Source organism: Myotis davidii, unplaced genomic scaffold (assembly GCF_000327345.1).
Source record: "Myotis davidii unplaced genomic scaffold, ASM32734v1 scaffold452, whole genome shotgun sequence".
NCBI classification, from domain to species: Eukaryota; Metazoa; Chordata; class Mammalia; order Chiroptera; family Vespertilionidae; genus Myotis; species Myotis davidii.
This window is the reverse complement of record NW_006284245.1, coordinates 1,862,292-1,887,949: the sequence shown is the minus strand read 5'-3', so window position 1 is coordinate 1,887,949 and position 25,658 is coordinate 1,862,292. Positions and strand designations below refer to the sequence as shown.

The 25,658-nt window shown below is 42.0% G+C and overlaps 1 protein-coding gene across 1 annotated transcript in view; it reads left to right on the top strand.

Moving 5' to 3' along the window:
• MRPS28 (mitochondrial ribosomal protein S28) overlaps positions 1–25,658 on the top strand; it is a 101,945-nt gene that overhangs the window by 14,739 nt on the left and 61,548 nt on the right. Inside the window, exon 3 of the mRNA XM_015568746.1 lies at positions 6,406–6,587. Within this exon, the coding sequence (XP_015424232.1) occupies positions 6,406–6,587 (182 nt within the window). The remainder of the gene's footprint in view (positions 1–6,405; positions 6,588–25,658) is intronic.

The window sequence follows — 25,658 nt, the reverse complement described above, 5'->3', positions numbered from 1 at the left end:
CAGGCTGAGAGGCCCGCAAGGCAGGCGGGGAATGTTGTAGTCCTCTGTCACTGAAGCAAGCAAGCCTCCCTGTTCGCATCAGCTGCCTGGCTGCCTGCCGCCATCTTGGCTGCCAGTTAATTTGCATATCTCGCTGATTAGCCAATGAAAAGGGTATCGGTCGTACGCCAATTACCATTTTTGTCTTTTATTAGATAGGATTAGGGCTCTATGTACTAGTAAGATTAAGATTCCATTTGTAACATGGCTTCTGCTTAAAATTTTTTTTTGGAATATAAACAGTTTGCTGTTCTTTACACGAATCTGTATTTCTTTACCTTTTCTCTTTCCCCTGAAATTAGTTTCCCTGCCTGCAGATTCCATTGGAAACACTGCCTCTTCAGTTAGGCCTTTGTCATCTCCCCAACCAGATGAAACTCCTTTTGAATGTCCAGGGCATTGTTTTATACTATCTTGATGGTACACACAACTCTTAAGTTATATTGAAGTCATTGTGAATTTGTTTTATCCTCTTTTCTGTATTACATTAGGGGTAATTTTTATTCACCCTTTTAAAAAAAATGAAAAAAAAATTTCAATCCTCACTCGAGGAGTAAGGATGTTTTTTCCCATTAATTTTTTTTAGCGAGCGGAAGGGAGAGGGGGAGAGAGAGAGAAACATCTATGTGAGAGAGACACATCCTGCACTCAGCTTGCTTCCTGAACTCACCCTGATCAGGGCGGGGTATTGAAATTGCAACCCAGGTACATGCCCTGGTGAGCAGGCCCACGCTCCAACCACTGGGCCACTCTGGCCAGGACTCATTCATTATTCACCCTTTTCATTCCTTGCATAATGCCTTACACATAAGTAGGGATTGAATATATATTTGTTGATTTGAATTCGAATTAAATTTATATGGTTCAGTGGTTGAAATTGTACCCATTGATTTAATTCTTATCCTAAAAATGCAGACTTATGTGTCTGTATGTACACCTCAGAAATAAGTGATATTCAGCCCAGCTGGCATGGCTCAGTGGTTGCGCTTCGACCTATGAACCAGGAGGTCAGGGTTCAATCCCAGTCAGTCAGGGCACATGCCTGGATTACGGGCTCGGTCACATGGCAGCCAATCAATGATTCTCATCCTTGATGTTTCTCTTTCTCTCTCTCCCTCTCTGAAATCAATATTTTTTTTTTTTTAAAAGTGTTATTCAGTAAGAGCCAAGCAAGTTATCCTTAAAAGGAACTTTCCTCTGCAGGTAGGAATTTAATCATGAATTCCTTATCCTCAAATTTCTGTGGATTTCAAGTTTAAATGACATGAAATGCCTTCGTTTTGTGTGGAGGTTTGTAGGTGCCCTTTTCCCATTTACCCACTTCGCTTTCCCTTGCCTCGTTACCTTTAAGATTGGTTTATGCATCTGTCTCTTCAAATTGTTTTTTTCAGGGTAGGGACCAAGTTCTTTTCATTTTTGTGACCTAGTTATATATATATTATATATATATTGTGTGTGTGTGTGTGTGTGTCTTTTTTAAAAAAATCCTCACCCGAGGATATTCACCCTTTAAAAAAGGAAGAAAAAAAGAATTTCAATCCTTACCCGAGGAGTAAGGATGTTTTTTTCCATTAATTTTTAGGGAGAGTGGAAGAGAGGGGGAAAGACAGAGAAAAATATCTGTGTGAGAGAAATACATCGATTGGTTGCCTTCTGCAGGCTCCCTTACCAGGGCCCGGACGGAGGAGGAAGAGGAGCCTGCAACTAAGGTACATGCCCTTGACCTGAATCAAACCCGGTCCCTTTTGGTCCACAGGCTGACTATCTACTGAGCCAAATCAGCTAGAGCTGTTTTTTAAGTCTGACACCCTTTTCTTATTTCTTTTATTAAATTTTTTTTTTTAAAACCTTTACCCCTCTTGTTGGTAGAGATTTATAGAACCTGTTCAGCCAGTTGGGAATGCAACACCCATTTTCTAGCCACAAGGTGGCAGTAGTTGAGCAGAGAATTGGTTTTATGCTTTATGAGTATTACTGTTTTTTACTCTTCAGCACATTGAAAAAATGGTTTGCAAGAGTTTTTAAGACCACACAATAGAACATTTTATTATTTTAAGATGGAGAATAACATTTTACTATTTTAGCTTATTTATGTGAAATACTGATGTTACAAGACAGTTTATAGTTTCATTTTAGTGATAGATTTTATGCAAATATTTTTTAAATGTTACTTTTTACTTTTTTTTTCTTTATTTTGGAAATTGATTTCAGAGGAAGGGAAGGGAGAAAGAGATAGAAACATCAATGACGAGAGAGAATCTTTGATTGACTGTCTCCTGCACACTCCACACTGGGGATCGAGCCCACAACCTGAGCATATGGCCTGACTGGGAATCGAACTGTGACCTCCTGGTTCATAGGTCGATGCTCAATCATTGAGCCATGTTGGCTGGGCTACTTTTCACTTTTTCATGAACATTTTTATTGGCATTTTTTATTTCAAAATGCTGGGCTATCCCAGACCACAGAATATTTAAATCAGGATATATATATCTAATTTACTGGGAAAGTCCAAAATATAGCTTATTTAAAGGATTTGTTTCTATATTAGAGGGGAAATGCTCATATTTTTAACATGTTTTAAGTCTGTTAAATCCATGTAGTAGCAATATCATATTAATTTCATTTAATCTTGTTTTCTCACCAGTTTTATATTGACAACTTTAAAAATTATACCAATATTTTAAAAACTAATATGTAAAGGAATGTTGAAAAATATTTGTGTGTAACATTAGTGCCCCTTGTTTTACATTAGCGAATTCTAGGAGCATTATTTCTGAGTTTGTAATAAAAATCTTCTGAAATCTTTAGTTTCAAAGTGGAATCTAACACTTTCAAAGCATGTTTAGAAGAAATGACAAGTTAATATAAAAATAATGAAAGAGAGTGTTGAAGTAGATATGAATCTCTAGTAAGACATGAAAAGTAAGTTTTTGTCAACTTATATTGACAGAATATATGGACAGCTTAGATTGTCCAAACGGCAGTTGGACATCCCTCTTGCAAATAAGTTGTCATATTAAGTTTTTGTCAACTTAATATGACAAAATATATTGACATATTCAGGAAGATGGCGAAGTAAGTAAACACAGCACTCGCTGCCTCTCTCAACATCAAAATTACAACTGAAAGACGGAAAGGAAGTTGTTGTCAACACCAATAAAATGTTTATAAATAATACTATACATTTTCTAAAAGAAAAAAATGAATATACTCTGCATGTATTTGTTTTGTGGGTGATCATATGAAATATTTCTAAGCAGTCAGACTCTTTTATGACTTCTCAAGTTAGCATTAGCTTTTACTATCTTTATATCTTTCTTGAGTCTCATTTTTACTCGAAAATCTTGCTCCCTTTTAATGTGTGTAGGTTTTGTTTTATTTTGATTTTTTCTTTTAAATGTCATATTAAATTTTTTTTTATTTAACATTAAATTTGTAACATGATTACAACTCTTGGGTTTGTTTTGATCAGCATTAAATAATGGGAAATAAAGGAAACACATTTGAATGGAGCCTGGTTTGTAGGGATTTGGGAATAAAATTCAACAGTGTTAATGCAGTTTAAAGCTGTGGGTACTCTGGTGTTGGCAGTGGCAGAGGATGCATGGATGGTAGATGCCCCATCTAGGAGTACGCTGCTCAACAAGTCCCTTGGCCTAGTTGAGACATTGGGTTCTCCCATAGGAAGTAAGTGCAAACGGAGGCAGAGAATATTGATATCAGAGAAATGTAAACTTATATTCATATAAAAACCTGCACACAAATGTTCATAGCGGCTTTACTTGTAATAGCCCACCTGGAAATAGCCCAGCTATCTTTCAGCTGATCAGTGGTTAGATAAACTGGTCCATCTGTGCCATGGATACTACTTAGCGATACAAAGGAACAAGCAGTTGATTCACACATCAGCTTGAATGAATCTCAAGGGAATCACGCTGCCTGAAAAAAGCCAGTCCCAGAGGGTTAAAGACCCTGTGATTCCATTTGAGTGACATTCTTGAAATGACAAAATTATAGAGATGGGGAACAGATTAGTAGTTACTGAAATTTAGGGATGGGGTGGGCAGAAGGGAGATGGAGAGCAAAATGTAGCGCTAGAACTGTCCTGCAACTGGACTGTGGCGGCAAATACATGCGCTGTCCCATGTGATAAAATTATATAAAATCCGAATACTATGGGTGTAATGTTATAGTGTGTCTTACAAGATGTTACCATTGGGAGAACTGGGGCAAAGGTGTGGGGCTCTCCATGTATTACTTCTTACCATTGCATGTGTATTTACAATGGTCTCAAAATAGGAAGTTTAATTAAAAAAATCATTTCACTAGTCTGTCAGGCCCAGCACTGGAAAGACCCGTGAATTCCATAAGCACAACCCCATTGTCCCACATCATCGCCTGTAAAATGATTTCTTTGGTTAGAAGCAGTGCTGTGTGGCATGTCATGACAATGACTGTGAAATTCTCTTAGTTGATGGATGGTGGTTTTGATAGAAGCTTTGTGGGCAGGGAAGGCAAATCCATATTCAGAGCGTCCATTCCAGTGATAATATATTCATTGAGAGTGGTCCTGCGTGACCACCCTGCCACCAGGTGGCCGGCTGATCCCAGGGAGAGCTGCTGTATCGGAAGCTTAGTGCTGGTCTCTGCTCTTGGCGGTTGGTCATTAGCAGTGTTGGGTGAGTGTAAGGCAGTGTTTCTGAATCCATTCATAACTTCCATCCCACAAAAATTCAGGGTCCTGCGGCCTTGGCGAAATTCCTAGTTGTCTGATGGTCTGGGACATGTTGAGATACCCCTCCGGCCCCTACAACAGGAGCACATCCCTGATGCCATGGCCACTGTGTTCTTGAACCCATTTGTGAGGGGAAAGAGCTTGACTGATGTCCACAGGACTGGTTATCTTGTCCTCTGATTAATCAGCTTCCTCTCTGCTGAAGAAATCATTCCCTTGCGACTCATTCGTTTTTTTACTCTGTGTCAATCAGAGAGATCTATGGTAGCTAATGTCTTTCCCAGACCACTTGTCATCTGTTTTCCAGTTATGTTACTAAGTCCCTGACCACCCAGCAAAATCATGAGTCACTTCACACAAATCAACATAGAGTCATACCTTGGCCCTGTCTTTGTCCCGGCCAGTGATCCTTCAGGTGAACGGCCCAGTGTTCTGCCCACTGGGAGGCTGTGCCTTCACCACTGGCCTTCAGTCACCTGAGAGTCACCTGGAGAGCCTGTCGGAGCCTCCATTCTGCGTCAGCACGAGGCACAGATACGCCCAACCCCCACGTGTGGGTTTTAACGGCCGAGCAGTAGAAGAGCCTGCTTGGTGGCCTGGGCCTGTTGCAGGGCCTTGTCTTGTTCTGGGCCCAGTCAGAATTGGCAGCTTTTTGGGTCACTTGGTGTAAAGGTTGGAGAGGCAGGTTCAAATAAGGTGTTAGTTGCCTCCAAAATTTAGGCCCTGGTGAGCATAGGTTTGGAAAAAATGTAAGTTTTAAAAAAGTAATCAGCCTGCAGTATTCGTTCACTCATCCCTCAGTAACTTCAGTAGGTAAAACAACTTCTAGAAAGTGAGCAGCACAAAACAATTAAAGAAGCTGTTTTCCTTTGAATAAAATTATAACAAGGTCAAGCCATTAAAAATGCTGCATTATGAACTCATGGTCAGCGTGCTAATTAAAGGGCCCTTAATCATTTTTATCTTAATGTGTGAAAATTGTATTAAAGAACGGTCACTCTCCCTAAACCTGACTTGGAAGGCATGTTTTTGCAGGTGGTCAGTACTAGCAATAAGTCCATCACCTCCTGGGATGCCCTCCTCACAGGCTCAGACCCCCCTCCTCCCCAGGCAGGAGGCTTTGTCTCAGGTCACTCCGAACCCTGCTCACAGTCCTGGTTCCACTCCAGCCACCCGGCCACGCTGGCTCCTCTTCATGATGTAAAGGGAGAAAATGAAGTTGAAGAGTATACCTGGCTTTTTAAAAAATATATATTTTACTGATTTTTTACAGAGAGGAAGGGAGAGAGATAGAGAGTTAGAAACATCGATGAGACAGAAACATCCATCAGCTGCCTCCTGCACATCTCCTACTGGGGATGTGCCCGCAACCAAGGCACATGCCCTTGACGGAATCGAACCCGGGACCCTTTAATCTGCAGGCTGACGCTCTATCCACTGAGCCAAACCGGTTTCGGCTACCTGGCTTTTTAAAGCAAAATCCTATGTATATCTTTTTTACGGTTGCTACAAAATGTAAATATACAGCAAACTGACTTTTAAATTTCCCCAGTAAGATTTTATTATCCCCACCGTATTATATCTTTATATTGAACTATATGCACATAAATGCCTCTTTTCATGTTTAGGGCTCTCCAAAAGGTGCGGAGTCCTTCGCGTCGATGCTGAGACATTCTCCCCTCACTCAGATGGGACCTGCCAAGGATAAGATCGTCGTTGGGCGAATCTTCCATGTTGTGGAGAAGGACCTTTACATAGATTTTGGCGGCAAGTTTCATTGTGTGTGTACAAGACCAGAAGTGGATGGAGAGTAAGTACAGTCATTTCCAAGTGCTTCAGTAGTGTTTCCATAAAGTTGAGATACTTCAAAAGTATATATTATTGGACTTTAGTTGGTGGTTTTAAAAAAGATAGAAAATGCACTATTTTTCTCTTCATGATGCCAGTTCATCAAGTTGGGGCCAGATCCGTCTTCTCACAGCAGTGAGGATAGTTTTGGGGGAGAGCTGACTGTTCCTCCTTTGTTTTCCCAAATGGTAAACAGCAGTCACGGCCTCAGCCCTGTTGCTCTCTGGTTCCACAGCCTAGCTCTTGCTGGCAGTGTGCTCAGGTGGCTCCCTGCAGCCGGACTGCACCTGCCTGGCTCCTGCTTCCTTCCCCTCCCTCTGTGACACCTGTCTGATGCTGGGAGCACAACTGCAGCTCTGTGTCTGCGGACAGCTTTTCTGAGAAAAACTTTCTAACTTAGCCAATTCTTTGTTGTCCAGTTTCCAGTTTATCCAGGAAAGGAAGGTTATACTCTTCACAAAATAGTTATCCAGCCTCTTGATTTCTACACGTAGAGATACTTCGGTTCTTTTGAAACCCTTCTCTGCGTCCCTTACAGCTGCCTGTCACTTAGCTTTGAAAGTATCCTGATCTTACTGTCTACAGTATTTTATTTTATTTTTATTTTTATTTCAGAGAGGAAGGGAGAGGGAGAGAGAGATAGAAACCTCAATGATGAGAGAGAATCATTGATTGGCTGCTTCCTGCATGCCCCTACTGGGGATCGAGCCCACAACCTGAGTATATACCCTGACCAGGAATCGGACACAGACCTCCTGGTTCATAGGTCGACACTCAACCATTGGGTCACGCCAGCCGGGCTATAATATTTTAAAGTACTGTTTCAGTTATGTTGCATTTCCACTTGAATCCACACCAAAATTTGAGGTGGGAGATATTTTATTCAAATCTTACCTGTAGCCTTTATCATTGGTGGAAAGATGAAAACCCCACATGGGAAGGCGATGAGACCCAGTGGGTCTCTGGTCTCCCGGTTGCATGCCAGCAGGTTTAGAGGACATGACTGGATGCAGCAGCTGGACATACGTTTGCTCTCTGCCTTCATGTCAGGCCGCTGACTGCACATATTCTGGCAGATTCTGCTCTGATACGTTTATTTAAGTGACTTAAAAATAAGATGTAAGTATTTATCTAATTTGTTTATTATTCATCAGCCTGACCTTTTTTATCCCTTTTGAGAACCATTTTTCTCTTTATTTGGACTTGTGTGTAGTTGAATCTGTTCTACTGTAGGATAATTTCAATATTACAGAGTAATTAGATACATGAAAACTCAAATTTAATAAAATACCCAGCTTAGCAAAATGGTTTACTTTTTTTTTATTATTGCTTTCAATAAGTCCAGTGGCCTTTCAAACCTAGAGTAATGGATAAGATCAGAAATCATTTGGGTTAACTGAGTATCTTAGTGAGGCACAAGCCTTTTAATAAGTTCTATAACTTTTTAAATTTTACATTAGTTTTTGATTATGGCTTAAAGAAACGGTTTCGGCCTTTGTCCCAGGAAGCGCTAGAGTTGTGCAGAAAGGCTGCCGCGATGGCGGTGGGGTGGAGCAGCTCTGCATTCAGTGTTTAAAGTGGGGAGGGTGGTGGTATTTCTACTACAAAAAAGTAAAATGTTTGAGAAACATTTTTAAAGGACAAATTAGTTCTAGAAATACACTGCATTAATAGTAACATTCAGAATATAAACTAGTATTTAAGCATGTTCAGTAGTGTGATCTAATTAGAGTGAATTGCAAAATAGAAATATTATAAGTAAATTTTGAGATTTTAGAGGTGTGGATGGGGCCTAATTCTTACAGTACCAACCTCAAAAGTTATATCTCTTACATTGTTTTTCTTTCATATCAGCTTCTGTCTTGAAATCAGAAATTATATTGTAACAAATCAGAAGGACTCTGACACTAACTTCTGGTAATTAATTGAAGTAACTGACGTGCTGAATTAACGAACATTCTCTTCTCTTCTGTAAAACGCACTTCAGATTCCAGTGCTACATGGACAATTAGAAAGTAGATGTCCTCTACTAACCTGGGCACTTTTGCTTCTTCCAGTTGAGGTGTATCTTTAGCAAAAGCTAGTTGTGTTTGTTCCAAAACCCGTTTATATTCTCGTTAAATAATATATTTGGTTATTGCCTAAACTAATAAACCATGAGCACAGAAATGGTTTTTGTTCTTATGAAATATAATTTTGGAAAGACTCCTCATAAAGGAGAGATTTTGTTTTTAAACAAAATTGTTATTGAATTTGAACAAGTAAACCATAAAGATTGGAGAGGTCAGATCATAAAAAGCCTGGAAGGAATTGCTTTCTAAATGTCCTTCCGTCCCTGTTTTACGCTGAAATGGCTGCCTCTGGCCATTGCAGACACTGCAGTAGGGGATTGTTTGTGCCAGGAGATCAGCACCGGGCCCCAGGGAGTGAGCCTCTACATGTGCGTTAATTGCTAAGTTAATGTCTTTGCAGTATATGTGTATACTTTTTTGTGAGTCCTCACTTCAGTCTACTTTTCCATGAGCCAATCCTATGAGTCAGAGAGCTTCTGCTACTTAAAAATATAAAACACGCCGAAACTGGTTTGGCTCAGTGGATAGAGCGTCGGCCTGCGGACTGAAAGGTCCCGGGTTCGATTCCGGTCAAGGGCATGTACCTGGGTTGCGCGCACTTCCCCAGTGGGGGATGTGCAGGGGGCGGCTGATCGATGTTTCTCTCTCATCGATGTTTCTAACTCTCTCTCTCTCCTTTCCTCTCTGTAAAAAATCAATAAAAAATATATTTAAAAAAATATATAAAACACGCTGCCCTTTTCTTTAGACAGTTTTCCTGTGTCAGTAATACAGCACACAATTTCCCAACTTGTCCTAGTGTGGTTAAGATCCCTTTTCATCTCCCATGTGATAATCATGATAGCGAGGTTTTTTAAAACCTACATTGGACTTAATGTATGTCATCTGATTTATTCTTCCTTAAGAAACATAGAAAGTGGGAGCTGTTCCCCCATTTACCAAATGAAAATAAGTCTCTGAGCGTGAAGCATTCTAGTCGGACAACTGCTTATTACCAAGGCAGGGGCTCAGAAACTACATAACTAGAGCTGTGGGTGACCAGTGCCGGGAATGTTCTCTTCACTCTCAAGTGCTGTTCTCTAAACCCTACAATATAGAGTTCTTTTTTTTTTTTTTTTAATATATTTTATTGATTTTTTACAGAGAGGAAGGGAGAGAGATAGAGAGTTAGAAACATCGATGAGAGAGAAACACCGATCAGCTGCCTCCTGCACATCTCCCACCGGGGATGTGCCCGCAGCCCAGGTGCATGCCCTTGACCGGAATCGAACCTGGGACCCTTCAGTCCGCAAGCCGACGCTCTATCCACTGAGCCAAACCGGTTTCGGCAACCCTACAATATAGAGTTCTTAATATGTCATAAAAACCTCCTATAACAGTCTCACATAGGAATCAGTTTTATACCAGGGACCCTGAAGGCATGTGGTAATGAAGCTCAAAGGAGGTCTGTTAAAGAACGGTAGGTCGCCTGTTACAGTGTCCTTAGCTATGGTGTCCATGGTTATGGTACACCGGGGCCCTCGGTGTGGTGTCCATAGTGTGCTTGGATAGTGTTACCAGCAATTAACTGATGAACAGTGGGTCCAGGTTTTGTTTCAGAATGAATGCTTTATCATAATTATAGCGATACCTGTGGTTACAAGAACTTAATGTCTGGCAATTATTAGTAGCTTAGAGTCAGTATCCCTGTAGTTACTTGGGAATGATAAGTTTATTCTATAAAGAGTAGAAAGTTGACTTTTTATGAATGTAATACTTAATTTTTTTTATATATTTTATTGATTTTTTACAGAGAGGAAGGGAGAGAGAGAGAGAGTTAGAAACATCGATGAGAGAGAAACATCGATCAGCTGCCTCCTGCACATCTCCTACTGGGGATGTGCCCGCAACCCAGGTACATGCCCTTGACCGGAATCGAACCTGGGACCTTTCAGTTCGCAGGCCGATGCTCTATCCACTGAGCCAAACCGGTTTCGGCTGTAATACTTAATTTTTAATTAGATTGATTCTTTTTATAAAATGTCATCTACTTTCTTTGAACATTGTTAGACCTAAAGTAGTTTAATCTGCCTTTTTTGGTCTTTGTGTTTGATACCCAAGATCAAAGTAATAAACATTAATTTCTGTGTTGTATCGTAATTCAAATATGTAGAATTATTGCTCCTTAACCACATAACCCCCAGTTATGTAGTTTTTGTGGTTCACCTATGGGTGTCATCTTTGTTTTTCTGTTACTGCTCCTGTGTTTACATTTTTAGCTTAGACCTCTTAATTTCTTCTAATATTCTGATGCCTGGGAAACTGGTTACCAAATTTGTTATGCTGCAAAAATAAGAACAACTAGTGCTTGAGTAAGAACCTTGCATCCTCTTCTCTAGGTAAGTGTGTGTACTTGGACTTCAAGGTGCATTTTGACAGCTCTGGCAGTCCTTGGCTTAACTCTTCATGGGTTCTGTGCGGACTTGATGCCACCAGATAACTGACTTCCTGAAGAGTGAGGTGTGACCAGGTTGCGGTCCTGCCTGTGTGGACGGCTGTTCACTGAGCTCTCGATAGGGTATGTTACATATCAGAATAGTGTGTGCTGAACTAGTCAGGTGCTGAGTGTCTTGGACATGAGCAGACTTTGTGGTTGAGACCTTAACGCCTCCAGCAGGACCAGTAGTGAAAATAACATGGGTTATTGGATCGCAAGTAGTATTTGAAGTGGTACCAATTCCTACAGTGAATTTGTAAGTAAATCAATAAATTTCTTAAGAACATCATTAAGTCCAAAATATTGCTTTATGGTGTTGATTAGTTTGGTTGGCTTGGGATATACCTATAATACATTTTATGAGTCTCAAGAATTAAGCTGTTTACTTTATTTTTAAATAAAGTGGGTCATGTACAGTTTTTTGCAGAGTCAGCAAATATTTAATGAGCCACCTGTGTGTCTAATGCTAGTGGTGTACAGATTAAAGGCAACCCTTGCTCTCAGTGGGTGATGGTTCAGTTGTGGGGATAGAGAGTGAACATATATAACAGGTTTCCTGGCTTCTGTGGGGATTTGGAGAAGAGGGGATCACTGAACCTGTCAGCTTGTGCCAGCAGGTTTCCCAGAGGAACTAACATGGAATTGAGTTGTAAGGGTGGGTGATGGTAGAAGATAGAAGTGGGGGCGGTGGAAAGAAGCCGCACTTGCAGAATACTTAGCGAGAGAGCCTGGCTCTGCTGGGAACTCAGGTGGCTTCCTTGGCTTAATTACGTGGTGAGAATTACGTGAATTATGCCTGAGGATCAAGAAAGGAGTTTTTCATTAGCAGTTTAGGGGACAGAAAGACCAGGTATAGGTGACTGAGTAATTGTGGGTCGTGAGGTGGAAGGAATGATGTTTGGTTTCAGACCTAAATGACTATGTGGATAGTAAATTGGGTTGTATTGGTTGGGTAGGTGGAGGAGGGGGTGTATTATATTGATATTTTTGCCAGCTTCAAAAATTCAAATATCAGATTTAGATTGTTTTCTCTCATTCCCACTCATGGTCATAATACTTTTGATTACTATCAGTTAGGAACATTCCTCTTTTTACTGAAATATAAAATCCTTGTGGTTAAATCATGCTTATCTTTTGGCTAAAGAGCCAGATTTTCTAAATCTTTTCATTAAGTTGTATTTTAATTTTGATTTTTCATGAATGGTATACATTTCTGTAAAATCCTGAAGTCCAGTTTTATTTTTTAAATATATTCGTGTTGATTTCAGAGAGGGAGAGATAGAAACAGCAATGAGAGAGAATCATTGATTGGCTGCCTCCTGCATGGCCCCCTACTGGGGATCGAGCCCACAATCCGTGTATGTGCCCTGACTGGGAATTAAACCCTGACTTCTGAGGTTCATAGGTCAACGCTCAACCACCGAGCCACGCCATCTGGGCTGAAGTCCAGTTTTATAAGTGAAGTCCATTTATTTTTTAATGTGTTCATGAAGATTATGTCTTTTAAAGCATTATTTCTACACTGGCATCTCTGTCACAACACACATGATTGACAGCTCTGAAATCGCAGTTTCAAAACAAGCATGATTGGCAGTTCTAAGGTAACTAGCACATGCACTGAATATTATTTGTACTTTTGTTTGACAATAAGGTGGAATAAACAAGATGATTTCCTAGTCTTTGTTTCTATTTCAGGTTGTGTGATGTATCAGATCAAATGAAGAGGGAATGGATGGATGTTGAATGTTTCAAAAACTAAAGTTTTCAAGGTGTATTTATGGGGGAATAGAGAAAATAAAAATTTGAATGAAGCGATTCTTTTTATTCCAATGGATGTTGTACACAATTAAAATATGTGTTTGTTTTTCCAGTGAATTGATGATTGAAAATCATTATATTATATTTTTATTAAAAGATCTCTGGTTATCTAATCTAATAAAAGAGAAACATGCAAATTAACCATACCTTCGCTACACCCCAAGCCATGCCCACCAGCCAATCAGAGTGACTATATGCAAATTAACCCAACCAAGATGGCGGCTGGCAGCCATGGAGCTGGAGCAAGCAGGAGGCTTTGTTGCCCGGCGATGGAGGAAGCCAAGCTTCCCTGCCCTGGCCAGCTCTGGCCTCTGCTGAAGGCAACAAAGTTTCAATTATAGAAGATAAATAAACCCCAGATACCTGCTTCCAGCCAGCCTCCACAGGGAGCTTGGGTGGCTGGGGGCCGTGGCCGGCCTGCAAACAGCCATCAGCCCCTCACGCAGACTGGCCAGGCACCCCAGGGGGGGCCCTAACCTGAAGGAGCTGTGGCCAGCCTGCAAACAGCCCTCAGCCCCTCACCCAGGCTGGCCAGGGCCTCAGCCCCTCATCCAGCCTGGCCAGGCACCCCAGTGGGGACCCCCACCCTGAAGAGGTTGGGGCCAGTCTGCAAACAGCCATCAGCCCCTCACCCAGGCTGGCCAGGCACCCCAGTGGGATTCCCCCTGATCTGGGACACCCTTCAGGGAAAACCAGGCCTCTATCCTATATAATAAAAGGATAACACGCAAATTGACCCTAACATCAGAACGACTAGGAATGACTGGTCACTATGACACACACTAACAACCAGGGGGCAGAACCTCAATGCAGGAGCTACACCCTGGTGGTCTACCAGTAGAGCAGTGATGGTAGGAGCCTCTCCCGCCTCCTCAGCAGCACTAAGGATGTCCGACTGCAGCTTAGGCCTTCTCAAATTTTTGTGCACCGGGCCTCTAGTTTTTTAGGATAAAAGAACATATGTTATATTTAACCTTTTAGTAAGACACCTTAAGAATATGTATAAATTATAAAACATGATCTCAGAAATGTTCTGAGTTCATGAAACACTTTTAATTCAGTCTTTGAATAGTATTAAGATTGAAAAGACAAATAAATTAAAAAACCCTAAGCTCACAGAGACAGGGAACAGATTGGTGGTTGCCAGAGGGAGAGGCTAGCAGGCGAAATGAGTGAATGTAGTCAAAAGGTACAGATTTCCAGTTATAAAATAAAAAAGTCATGGTGACTTTAGTTAATAATAGTCATGTTGCATATTTAAAAGTTGCTGAGAGAGTGGATCTTAAAAGTTCTCATCACAAGAGAAAATTTCTTGTGTAACTGTTTGTGGTGACACATGGTAACTAGATTTACTGTGGTGATCATTTTACGATATGTACAAATATTGAATCATTACGTTGTACACCTGAGACTAATATAATGTTATATGTCAATTATACCTCTATAAACAAGTTTAAAAAATTAATAGCATTAGTGGTCACCCCCCTGCCCCCAGGATATATGGCATAGCAATGTTTTATTGGATTGATTTATTCTATTGGATTCTATTTGATTGATGTGCAAACTTGATTTGCTTTCATGTAGCATGTATGTTCACATATGTATAGCTGTATTATCCCAGAGATTGTGTAAATTTATATGTCTAGTAAGGTTGTCTTATATGCCTTCCCAGGACTGTAAAAGATTAAAAGTGAATCTGGAAGCTATGATGGTGGCTGCTTGTTAAGGAATGCAAGCAATTAAGTGTTCCCACAAAAGCTTTGAAGTTAATATCTTAATAGGACAAAGAGGAAAAAAAGTCAAAGCTGCACTCCCACAATTGGTTCAGGCTGTAGTTCTTTTGACTTGAGTAGGTTTAAAAAAATTAAAAACTATCTTAATAGGAAGCGTGAGTTCTATTTTAGTTTGTAGAATTTTGTATTAATTTAGATTGCCACTTGATAACATCTAGAGACTTTCAGAGTCCCAGAATTTCAGCAAGTGTTTTGTAATTTGTGATTAATAAGAATAACGATAGCTAACATTTGTTGAGCACTCTCTATGCGAGGCACTTTGCCAAGAGATTTGCAAGCATCATTTTCTTTAATCTTTACTACTCTAAGGTCCATACTGATAGAATCCTTATTTAAAAATACTAAGGAAAGAATAGTTTACAGGGCTTTTAAGAAAAGTACCCCAGGACAAGAGCTAGTAAGTCATCAGTCCTGAGACAGTGTGGCTCTAAGTCCGTGCTGTTTACTACTTTATGCAAACCAAGTACACTCCCAGGTGTGTATGTGGTTTGCGCATTTTCTCAGCAATATTTATTGAGCATCTTAATTACAGGGTGCTGACTGCAGTCGGAAAGGATCGCATGTCATTTTTAGGAGGAGAGACATGGAGCACAGGAATGCATGAATAAATGCTAGATGAGCAATAGGGTCAGGCACACAAGTGCTCAAAGGAGAAAGAAGTTAGAGAAATGATAGTTGAAATGGTTTTATAAACCAACCAAAACAGGGCTTTCTCAAAGCGATAGAACTTGAGCTGGATTCTGAAAGCTCAGGAAAGGTGTTGGGAGACTGAGCAAGGACGGAGTGAGCAAGGCACAGATTTGAGAGAGAGCTGGGCAGGGTTCTATGAATTATCTACAGCTGTGTAGCATATTCTCCAAAATTTAGGGGCTTACAACAGTAAACATCCTCTCGCACAAAGGCTGTGGGTCAGGACTCCAGGAGTGTCTGAGCTGGACAGTTCTGCCCCAGGGTTTCTCCTGAGCTTCAGGCAAGATCATGGCCAGGGCTGCAGGCATCTGCAGGTTGGCTGGTTGCAGGATTTGTTTCCAAGGTGGCTCCCAACATGCTGGCTGTGGAGAGGAGCCTCAGTTCCTCATCACGTGGGCCTCTCCAGTAGCTGCTTGAGTGTCCTCGCACATAGCAGTCAGCTTCCCCAGACTGAACCATCTGAGAGAGCAAGCTTGGGGCAGTGCGATGTCTTTTATGACTGGTCACACATTGTCACCTCTCCCATATTGTATTCATCAGGAGCAAGTCACTAAGCCCAACCCACACTCAAGGGGAGGGTGTTAGTCTGCACCTTTTAGAGGGAGATGGGTACAAAATGTGTGCACATATTTTAAAACCACACAGTGGTCAAGAGCTCGCGGCTTGGCCGAAGTTTTAGGGGGTGATGAAATATTTGCTTTGCTAGAAGGGCAAGGATCCTTAAAGGGCAATTCTGAATTTTGCCTAAAAAGTCATGGCAGTGGAGAGCCAGAGGAGTGGCATTGGAGCTGGTCTTTTGGACGATGACCTAGCAGTGTTGTGTGAGAGGCATGGGCACAGCAAGCCCAGCTCTGAGGCTGCCGTACAACCTGGGAGGGCCAGTTCAAGGTCCAGTTCGGGGCTGGGCTAGAGTGAGAGGTGGGAAAGGAAGAGAGGAGAGGCTGCTCAGAGAAATGACAGGTTTCCAGCCCCAGAGACTGAGGAATAGAAGTCCCAGCAGTAGGGAAGAGGGGTAGAGTTCGGCTGTAGAATAGCAGGCCTGGAATTAGCAACTTCATATTGCTCTTTCCTTATCTTCTGCCTTTGTCAGCAACAAAACAAAACAACCAAAGACCAAGGGCAGCAGCATTAGTGCAGCTGTGGGTTTGGGCCACGTGGAGCGGGAGGGACTGGTTGGAAGAAATCTCGCCGTGTTCAGGTCGAAGCAGCCTGTCAGAGCCGAGCAGCTTTATTTCGCAAAGTGAAGTCAGGTATGAAAATAGCACATGGGAGTCCAGGGACCTTGCCAGGTGCCGTCAGGGTGTGTTCTCAGGGCCCAGCCTCAGCCAGAGCTCTCAAGGCTTTCACTCATTTCCTGACTTCTTTGCCTTTTTTACTCCCAGGCCTCTTGCTCCTCTTTTCCACCTCCTTAGCAGGTTCATCAAGTTCCTCCATTACGTTTCATCTGCATGAAATTGCTGGTTAAAAAAAACATAGTTGAATAACTGAAATTTTATCGGATTCAACCTAATACTCCCTAGATTTCCTATTCTCTACCTTAAATTTTCTTTGATCACCTTTTCTAAAGAGTTTGATAAAATTGGGAAACATTTTACCTGTTTCTCCTTCAAACTATTGTTCTATTCCTCTGTCCCTCAGATTGCCCAGGTTTCTAAATTTCCATTTGTTCCTCAGTTCAGCTCGCCTGGCCCTACCCTTGCCATTGTGCAATTGTCAGCAACCTTCGGGCCACCTTCCTTCCCACAGCTGCCTCACGCTCTATAGTAGGCAACACTGTGCCTTGCCTGTTCTCTTTTCTGAAATTGTCATAAAACTTCATTATCTTGGTTCTCCTTCTACTTCCCTGTTCTTTTTAACATCCCTCTAAAAGTGCTTTACAAAATTTAGAGGATAGAAATGGTAGGGAGGAGATACAGTAGTTTTTGCATGTGCCGGGAAGTTGAGTAGGGCAAGTATCAGGAAGAAATGGGAGTGGGTGACAAGAGGCTGGGTTCTAACCCTGGGCTAATTGAACCAAGAGAATTGTTCAAAGGGCTGTGTTTTGGCCCGGCCAGCAGGGCTCAGTGGTTGAGAGTCAGCCTATGAACCAGGAGGTCACGGTTGGTTCGATTCTCCATCCGGGCACATGCCCGGGTTGTGGGCTCCATTCCCAGTGTGGGGTGTGCAAAAGGCAGCCAATCAATGATTCTCTCATCTTTGATGTTTCTATCCTCTCTCCCTTCCTCCCTGAAATCAGTAAAAATGTATTTTTTTAAAAAAGCAGTGTTTTGTTTGGAGTGCCTCTATTTTAAAAGCCACAGCATTATCATAATTGAAAAACACTTTGTATGCCGATAAATGACACTTACAAATGTCTTCATTCATATGTATCCCTTTTTCTTTTATTTGGTAAATTAGGAATCAATGTAGCCCTATACTTAAAAATCTGACTCTTTGTTTTTAGCTTGTTTTAATTTTTAAGGAAAGATTTTTCCATTGACGCTCTATCCACTGAGCCAAACCGGTTTCGGCACAGCTAGGTTTCTTTTAAAGTTTGAATTCAGAACCTTAATTTGGACCTAAAATAAAATACTTTGTGTTCCTTTTTAAAATGCAAATTAGCTGTTAAATAGGTATAATTGGGTCCTTAATTAGTACTGATTGAGCATATTATAACTGTTCATGTGGATTTTATGCTGTTGCCCATGTCATTTCTTTAATTTTTTAAGCAAATCTTTTCTTGATGTGTTTTTCTTGAAAGCATTTTCTTTTATATACAGTTCTTTTTCAAAATGAGGTTAGCATCTATTTGCTATGATATATAATGGAGAGAGCTATACTTCTTTTAGTGTGGAATATATGATTTGAAATTATTTGGCTTCTAAACTCTATTGCTATGAATGCACATATTTTGAGACTTAGTACTTTTATTAGAGTTAACCTTACTTCAAAAGTTCTATTTTACTCACCATCCATTTTTTTGTTTATATTAATTTATTTTGTATTTATTATAAAGATACATGCCAAACTATTTTTGAAAGTTAATAGCTAAACATAAACTCTTTAAATCTGAAAATCTATTCCAGAAATGAAATATCTTTTTTCTAATTGCCATTGTAAATATTTTAGCCTGCCTGTTTCCTGGATGTAATTTATTTAGAAACTTTAATTCTGAATTTAGCCTGTCTTTCAAATATAATGCCTTCACCATGAATTTTTTAAGTTCTTTATTTCATTTATTTCACTGAAGGAAACATGAAGTTTGAAGGAACTCGTTCCAAAAGTAAAGCTCAGAGCATATGCTAGTTTGTGATATAAGACCTCTGTGTTAGTAATGGTCATGATGGTGATGATGTTCATGACTGATAGTAGCAGCAGCCACTTCCTAAATTTTAGGACTGTTATGAAATTCTCCCTTTAAGATAATCTGAAATCACTTTAAGAAAATAAACATATGCTATGCCTTTTTTCAAAAATAATTTTAATGTGTGGCATAGTGCCTTGCAGATTATAAGTTCCCCATAAATATTCATTGCTTACTTTTTTGATAGACAGGAATCACAAAAGCATTTAGCTAACAACCGTAGGGTGTTGCAATTATTGTTTGAGATATACTGTCTTAGTTTTTTATTGGTGTTATAAAGGAATAAAATCACCTTTGTTAAAGTGGATTGAGTTTTCCTGTTTCAGTCAAGAATTGAGAGCCATTTCAGTTTTAAGAAGGAAAATAAAATTAATGTTGACTTCAGTGAAAATTTATTATTTTCTAGAATTGAAAATTAGGAGCTACATGTTCTTATCTTCATAGTTATCTAATCCTATACAATGAGGTAATATGCAAATTAACCCTCACACCCTCACAAGAAGGCTGCCTAAGACCAGGCCAGCAGGGGGGGTAGTGAGGGATGACCAAACAACTGGACAAGCAGGTTGCGTGGGGCGACCAGGCCGTCAGGGGGGGTAGTGAGGGATGACCAAACAACTGGACAAGCAGGTTGCGTGGGGCGACCAGGCCGTCAGGGGGGGTAGTGAGGGATGACCAAACAACTGGACAAGCAGGTTGCGTGGGGCGACCAGGCCGTCAGGGGGGGTAGTGAGGGATGACCAAACAACTGGACAAGCAGGTTGCGTGGGGCGACCAGGCCGTCAGGGGGGGTAGTGAGGGATGACCAAACAACTGACCAAGCAGGCTGCATGGGGTGACCAGGCCAGCAGGGAGGTGAGGGACGACCAAATGACTGAACAGCAGCTGTGTGGGGCGACCAGGCCAGTGGAGGGGCCATGAGGGGCAACCTGGCTGACAGAGGGGGGGCAGTTAGGGTGATTAAAAATAGTTGTGAAACAGTATGCAGGGAAGACTACATTGATTTACCCCCAGTATATCCTTTTCCAACAGTTTGGGATACAAATTAAAACCAGATTTCCTCTTTTAAAAAGTTGAATTGTTCTCAGTGACCATTATATAAAGCTACCTGGTCTGAACTTTTTACACTTAATTGGTTATCCCATCAGAAAACTCATAACATTTTCCTCACGTTTCTACCAGAAAACACTTCAGTGTTGAGAAACCATCAAAAGGAATCCTAGAGGACCTTTTGGTGCCGCCTACACACGTAAAATGAAGTGGCAAATTAAGGATGCCAGAAAATTAGCTGGGTTGCCTTGAGATATTGATTTCACTGAGATGGAGGAGTAGCTCTGGAGAAACTGTTTCAGCCATGAAACCCTCTCTCTTCTACGGCATCTGGACACACAACAGAAGGCTCCCTAAGCTCTAAGGAAAGTGAGCGTAAATGTTTCAGCAGCGAGTCTAAGGCATTACCTGCTCTGAGAAGGAACTCCTTAGACACACCTGTGTTCCATGTTGCGGAGACGGGAGGACAGGGATACTCAGCTGAGCCTCATCAGCAACATGGCAGCTCAGACCACGGATTGGAAAGGGTGCTGGCTGGGCTGAGGGGATCCCCTCCCCGTGCATGAATTTTATGCACTGGACCTCTAGTCTATATATCCTATCTAATGATAGATAAACATGGTAATTAACCATACCTCCAACACGCTTCCCATAGACTAATCAGGGCGATATGCAAATTAACTGCCAACCAAGATGGCGGCCGGCAGCCAGGCAGCTGAAGCGAACAGGAGGCTTGCTTGCTCCAGTGATGGAGGAAGCCAAGGTTCCCTGCCTGCCTTGCTGGCCTCTGAGCTGCACTTTTGAAACATTGTAACATATAGAAGCTAAACAAAACCCCAGAAACCAGTTTTCAGTGAGCCGGGATCTCAGAGCTGGAGTTGATACAGTGTTTTGATTATAGAACCGAAACAAACCAGATACCTGCTTTCAGGAGCGGAGGCCTAAGAGCTGGAGCCTCAGAGATAAAGCTGGCTTAGAACAAAAAAAGAAAAAAAGATAAAAAGGAGCAGTTGGGAGCTTCAGTCCCAGCCCATGAGCCTAAGCCGTCATTTGGACATCCCCCAAGGGCTCCTGGGCTGCCAGAAGGATGCCAGCTTAGGCCTGATCCCCTGAGGAGTGGGCCTAAGCCGGCAAGTGGACATCCCCAAGGGGTCCCAGACTGCGAGAGGGCACAGGCCAGGCTGAGGGACCCCCTACCCCCAAGTGCACAAATTTTTGTGCACTGGGCCTCTAGTATATATATAAAAGCCTAAGTGACTGTTACGACCAGTTGACCGAATGACCAGTTGATCGGTCACTATGACATGCACTGACCACCAGGGGGAAGATGCTCAACGCAGGAGCTGCCCCCTGGTGGTCAGTGTGCTCCCACAGCCAACCTCCTGTGGCCAGCCAACCTCCCGCAGTCCCTCCCCCTGTCCGGCCAGCCCTGATCAGCCCAATCAGGACTGGTTGAGACGGCCCCTATTGGCCCCAATTGCCTGCCAGGCCGAGGTACCCCACCCATGTATGAATTCGTACACCGGGCCTCTAGTATTATCATAATCATTATGTGTGGTATGTGCTGTTGACTTGGCTCAGACTTCTGGTGACCCAATGAGTAAGTGACATCCACAATGTCCTGACCTCAAAGCTCTGCTCAGCTCCTGTAGACTCATGCCTTCGGCTTCTTTTATGGGGTCAATCCATCTCATATTTGGTCACCTTTTCCTGCTGCCTTCTCTTTTCCCCAGCATTGTCTTTTCCAAAGAACCCTGCCTTCTCATGATGTGCCTGAAGTAAGACAACTTCATTTTTCATTTTTGCCTTCAGTAATGTTTCAAGCTTAATTTGCTCTAAGACCCTTTTCTTCATCTTTCTAGCAGTCCTGTGTATCCATAGAGCCCTCCTCCAATGTCGTATTTCAGATGAATGAATTTTTTTCTTATCAGTCTTTACTGTCCAACTTTCACATCCATACATAGTAATTGGGAATATGAGGGTGTAGATGGTTTTGGCTTGGTCTCTCATGATACATTAAGTTTTCTTTTCTAATTCTTCCATTACTGCCCTTCCGAATCTCAGCCTTCTTGTGATTTCTTGGCTGCTATCTCCATTTGAATTCATGAGTGAACCAAGGTAAGCAATCTTTAACAATTTCAATGTGTTCACTGTCCATGTTAAAGTTGTGTATTTCTTCTGTAGTCAGATTTTGTCATCTTTTTTTAATCCTCACCTGAGGGTATGATTTTCATTGATTGTAGAAAGGGGAGAGAGGAAGAGGGAGGGAGGAGAACGGGGGAAGGGGAGAGAGAGAGAGAGAGAGAGAGAGAGAGAGAAAGAAACATCCAATTGCCTCCTGCACGAGCCTAGACTGGGCATTGAACCCAGAATCTGGGAATGTGCCCTGACCGGGAATTGAACTGCAGCCCGTCTATGCACAGCCAGGGTAGATTTTTGTCTTCTTGGTGTTCAAATGCAGTCCTGCTTTGGCACTTTTTTCTTTTACTTTCATCAGAAGTTATTTTAAATCACTGCACTTTCTGCAAGTAAGATGGGGTCATCTGCATCTCTTAAGTTATTGATAGTTCTACCAATTTCCACTCCTTTCTCTGAGTTCAGCCCAGTTTTTTGTATATGTTCTGCCAGAGATTGAACAAATAAGGGGACAAATGCACCCTTGTCTGACACTGCCTACAGGAAACTCTTCTGTCTCCATAGTCTGTCCCCACAGCGCATGCCTTCCCCACCAGCTTGAACACACCACATTTCTGGTAGCTCTTACTATTTTGAGTTGCTTTTCTAAGCATCATTGGCCCTGAAGTGAGAATTTCTGAATTTGAATCCTGGTTCTACTACATATTAATTGTGTGATCTTGGGCAAGTTGCTTAACTTCATGGGAGCCTCACTTACCTTGTCTTTAAAATGGATGAATGAAAACGAAATAAAATGGATGAATGAAATAATAGTACTTGCTTTATATGATTGGTGTGGGAATTAAATGAGGTCACCATGGTCTTCGTTACCGGGAAGGGCTGACATTTTGACCCTTTTCTGCATGTCAGGCAGACACTGTACACCGTGCCTCATTGACATGCCTACTTCACAGGTGAGGAGAGAGCTTCAGAGGACCCGAGGCTTTCTAGATGACTTAGCCTCGTTTCCTTGCACATGGCAGAAAGCTTGATGACTGTGGCTTCAACATGTGGAGACTTATTTTCCTGGCATACGAATTCTGGACGTTGGTGGCTTCTGGGGTCTCTTCAGCAACTTAGCAGCACCCGGCTGGCTCCCTGCGCCTTGTGCTCTGGGTGCAGCAAGGTGTCGGAGTCTCTGGGGCAGCATGTCTGCATTCCCCGCAGGAAGACAGTGGGAGGGACAGTCAGCTTCTGTCTCTTCGTCTGGAAAACAGACTCTAGAAACCTCTTCCAGATTTTAGCCTCCCTGTCCTTGATTAGCCCTGTGCAAGACGCCTCTCCCAGTCTCCGGGGAAGGCGCTGCAGATGTTAGGAATAAACAGTATTTTGCATTTTTCAGAATAAAAATTACTTACCTTTTTAGGATGGCTGAATTTTGAAGGTAAAGTTGTGTGTCCCACCCTATAGTCAAATAAAAATATAAAACAAAGCAAACATTAGTAACTGAATGCTTTTCATATTAGACATGACTAAGATATGTTTGTTTTAGATAATTTCTGATAACACTTTTCAACTTTCTATAGTAAAGAAAACATAATACATAATTAAAGTAATGAGTTTTTCCTCTTCCTGTTCTAATTATTATGATTTAACTCATGAGTACATGAGTTTGTTCTTTGCTCATTTCCTAAGGGTGGCTATCCACTGATTTTGTTTTCTGGAAGATTATGTCACAATTCTTGGAAGCTGCTTGCTTATTTATTTATTTATTTATTTATTGTTTTGGCAGTTTTATTTATTCGTAGTTTTTTTTTCTAGAGGTGGGGTAGGGTGAAGAATGGGTGAAATTAGGTCATAATCCAAATTCTCTATTCAGTTCTCAAATACGTAACCCTAGCTTATTCTTTTATTCTGTCTTTTCTATAGTTGATGTAAATTACATTGACTTTTGTCAAGAAAGGGTAAGCTCCAATAGGCTTGTGAACCAGGAACATTATTTACTCTTGTAGGCATGGAGATCGAGGCTGGAGGAGTTACGAAAGCCGTGCAGAGTCAGTAACCCAGCGTACCGTGGAGCGGGGGTTGGAGCCAGCTTGCCCCACAGTGTACTGTGGAGATGCAGTCCCGAGCACTCTGTCCACTGAGGACAGCTTTCTCTTTCTTTTAAAATACAAATGACATGTTTACCAAATCAAACACATCTCTACTATCTCTTTTTACATTTCAACAACTTTTTGTTGTAATCTTCTGTAAAATAATAAAGAAATATTATCTTACCTAATAATAGACAAACATGTAAATTGACTGTACCTTCGCTATGCTAACCAGCCAATCAGGAGAGTATGCAAATCAACCCAACAAAGATGGCAGTTAATTTGCATACATAGGCTCCAAGCCGTGGAGCAAAGCCTGACGGCTCCAGGGCCAGCTCTGGCCGGAGCCTGGCCAGAGCGAAGGCCTGGGTCCTGGGTACCAGAGGCAAACCGGTGCCAGCAGCCAAGGGAAGGGAAGGCCTATTGCATGAATCTCTTCATGCAACAGGCCTCTAGTCCTATATAATAAAAGGCTAATATGCAAATAGACCAAATCGTGGCACAGCCGGTTGCTATGACCCGGCAGCAGGTGTGAGCAGGGCCAGTGTCAGAGCCACCACTTGCACCCACTGCCAGCATCAACTTTCTATGACATGCACTTACCACCAGGGGGCAGACGCTCAACGCAGGAGCTGCCCCCTGGTGGTCAGTGCGCTCCCACAGGGGGAGCACTGCTCAGTCAGAAGCTGGGCTCACAACTGGCAAGCGTAGCGGCGGTGGCAGGAGTTTCTCCTGCCTCCACATAAGCACTAAGGATGTCTGACTGACAGTTTAGGCCCACTTCCCATGGGGAGCAGGCCTAAGCCATCAGTCAGACATCCCTGAGGGCTCTCAGACTGTGAGAGGGCGCAGGCCCAGCTGAGGAGGGCCCCCCCCCCAGTGCACGAATTTCGTGCACCAGGCCTCTAGTCTATAATGATAAAAGCGTAATATGCTAATTAGACCAGACAGCTGAACAACCTTCCGGACAACCTTCTGGATGAAGCTGGGGCTGCGAGGGCCAAGGTAGCTGCCGCAGCTGCAAGGGCTGAGCCCCTTGCACAAATATTGTGCATTGGGCCTCTAGTTAAGTATAAGCCATAGTTGATCTTAGGCCACACTCTGATTTCCGTTTTACCAAATCACTTATCAGAGATATTATCAAGTAATTTTAATTACTGCCGCTGCCAGCCCTGCCCCCTGGTCAAACTCCTGGTCGAATTCCCAGTTGAGAGAACAATTTGCATATTAAGCTTTTATTATATAGGACAGCTCTATTTTCAGGTTCATTTTTTTGAATTAGATAATTAACCAAGCAAAATATTTCTAGTTGCATTTAAAATATATATTGATTTCATAGCACTTTCACAGGTCCTGCCCAGGCAGTGGGGCCAGGATTTGGTAGCTGGTGCTGAAAGAAAACCCTTGAGTGCATCTTTTTCCTGGGACTGTGCCAGTGGGAGCTGTCACTCAATGGCACAGAGGAAAACAAATCCTTAGTGAAAAATTTATCTAAGCTATTTTGCATATTCTTTTATTGTTGTTACCCCACTTTTCTGTGAGATTTTCTTTGAAAAGCTTGCAGTTAATGGAAATAATAC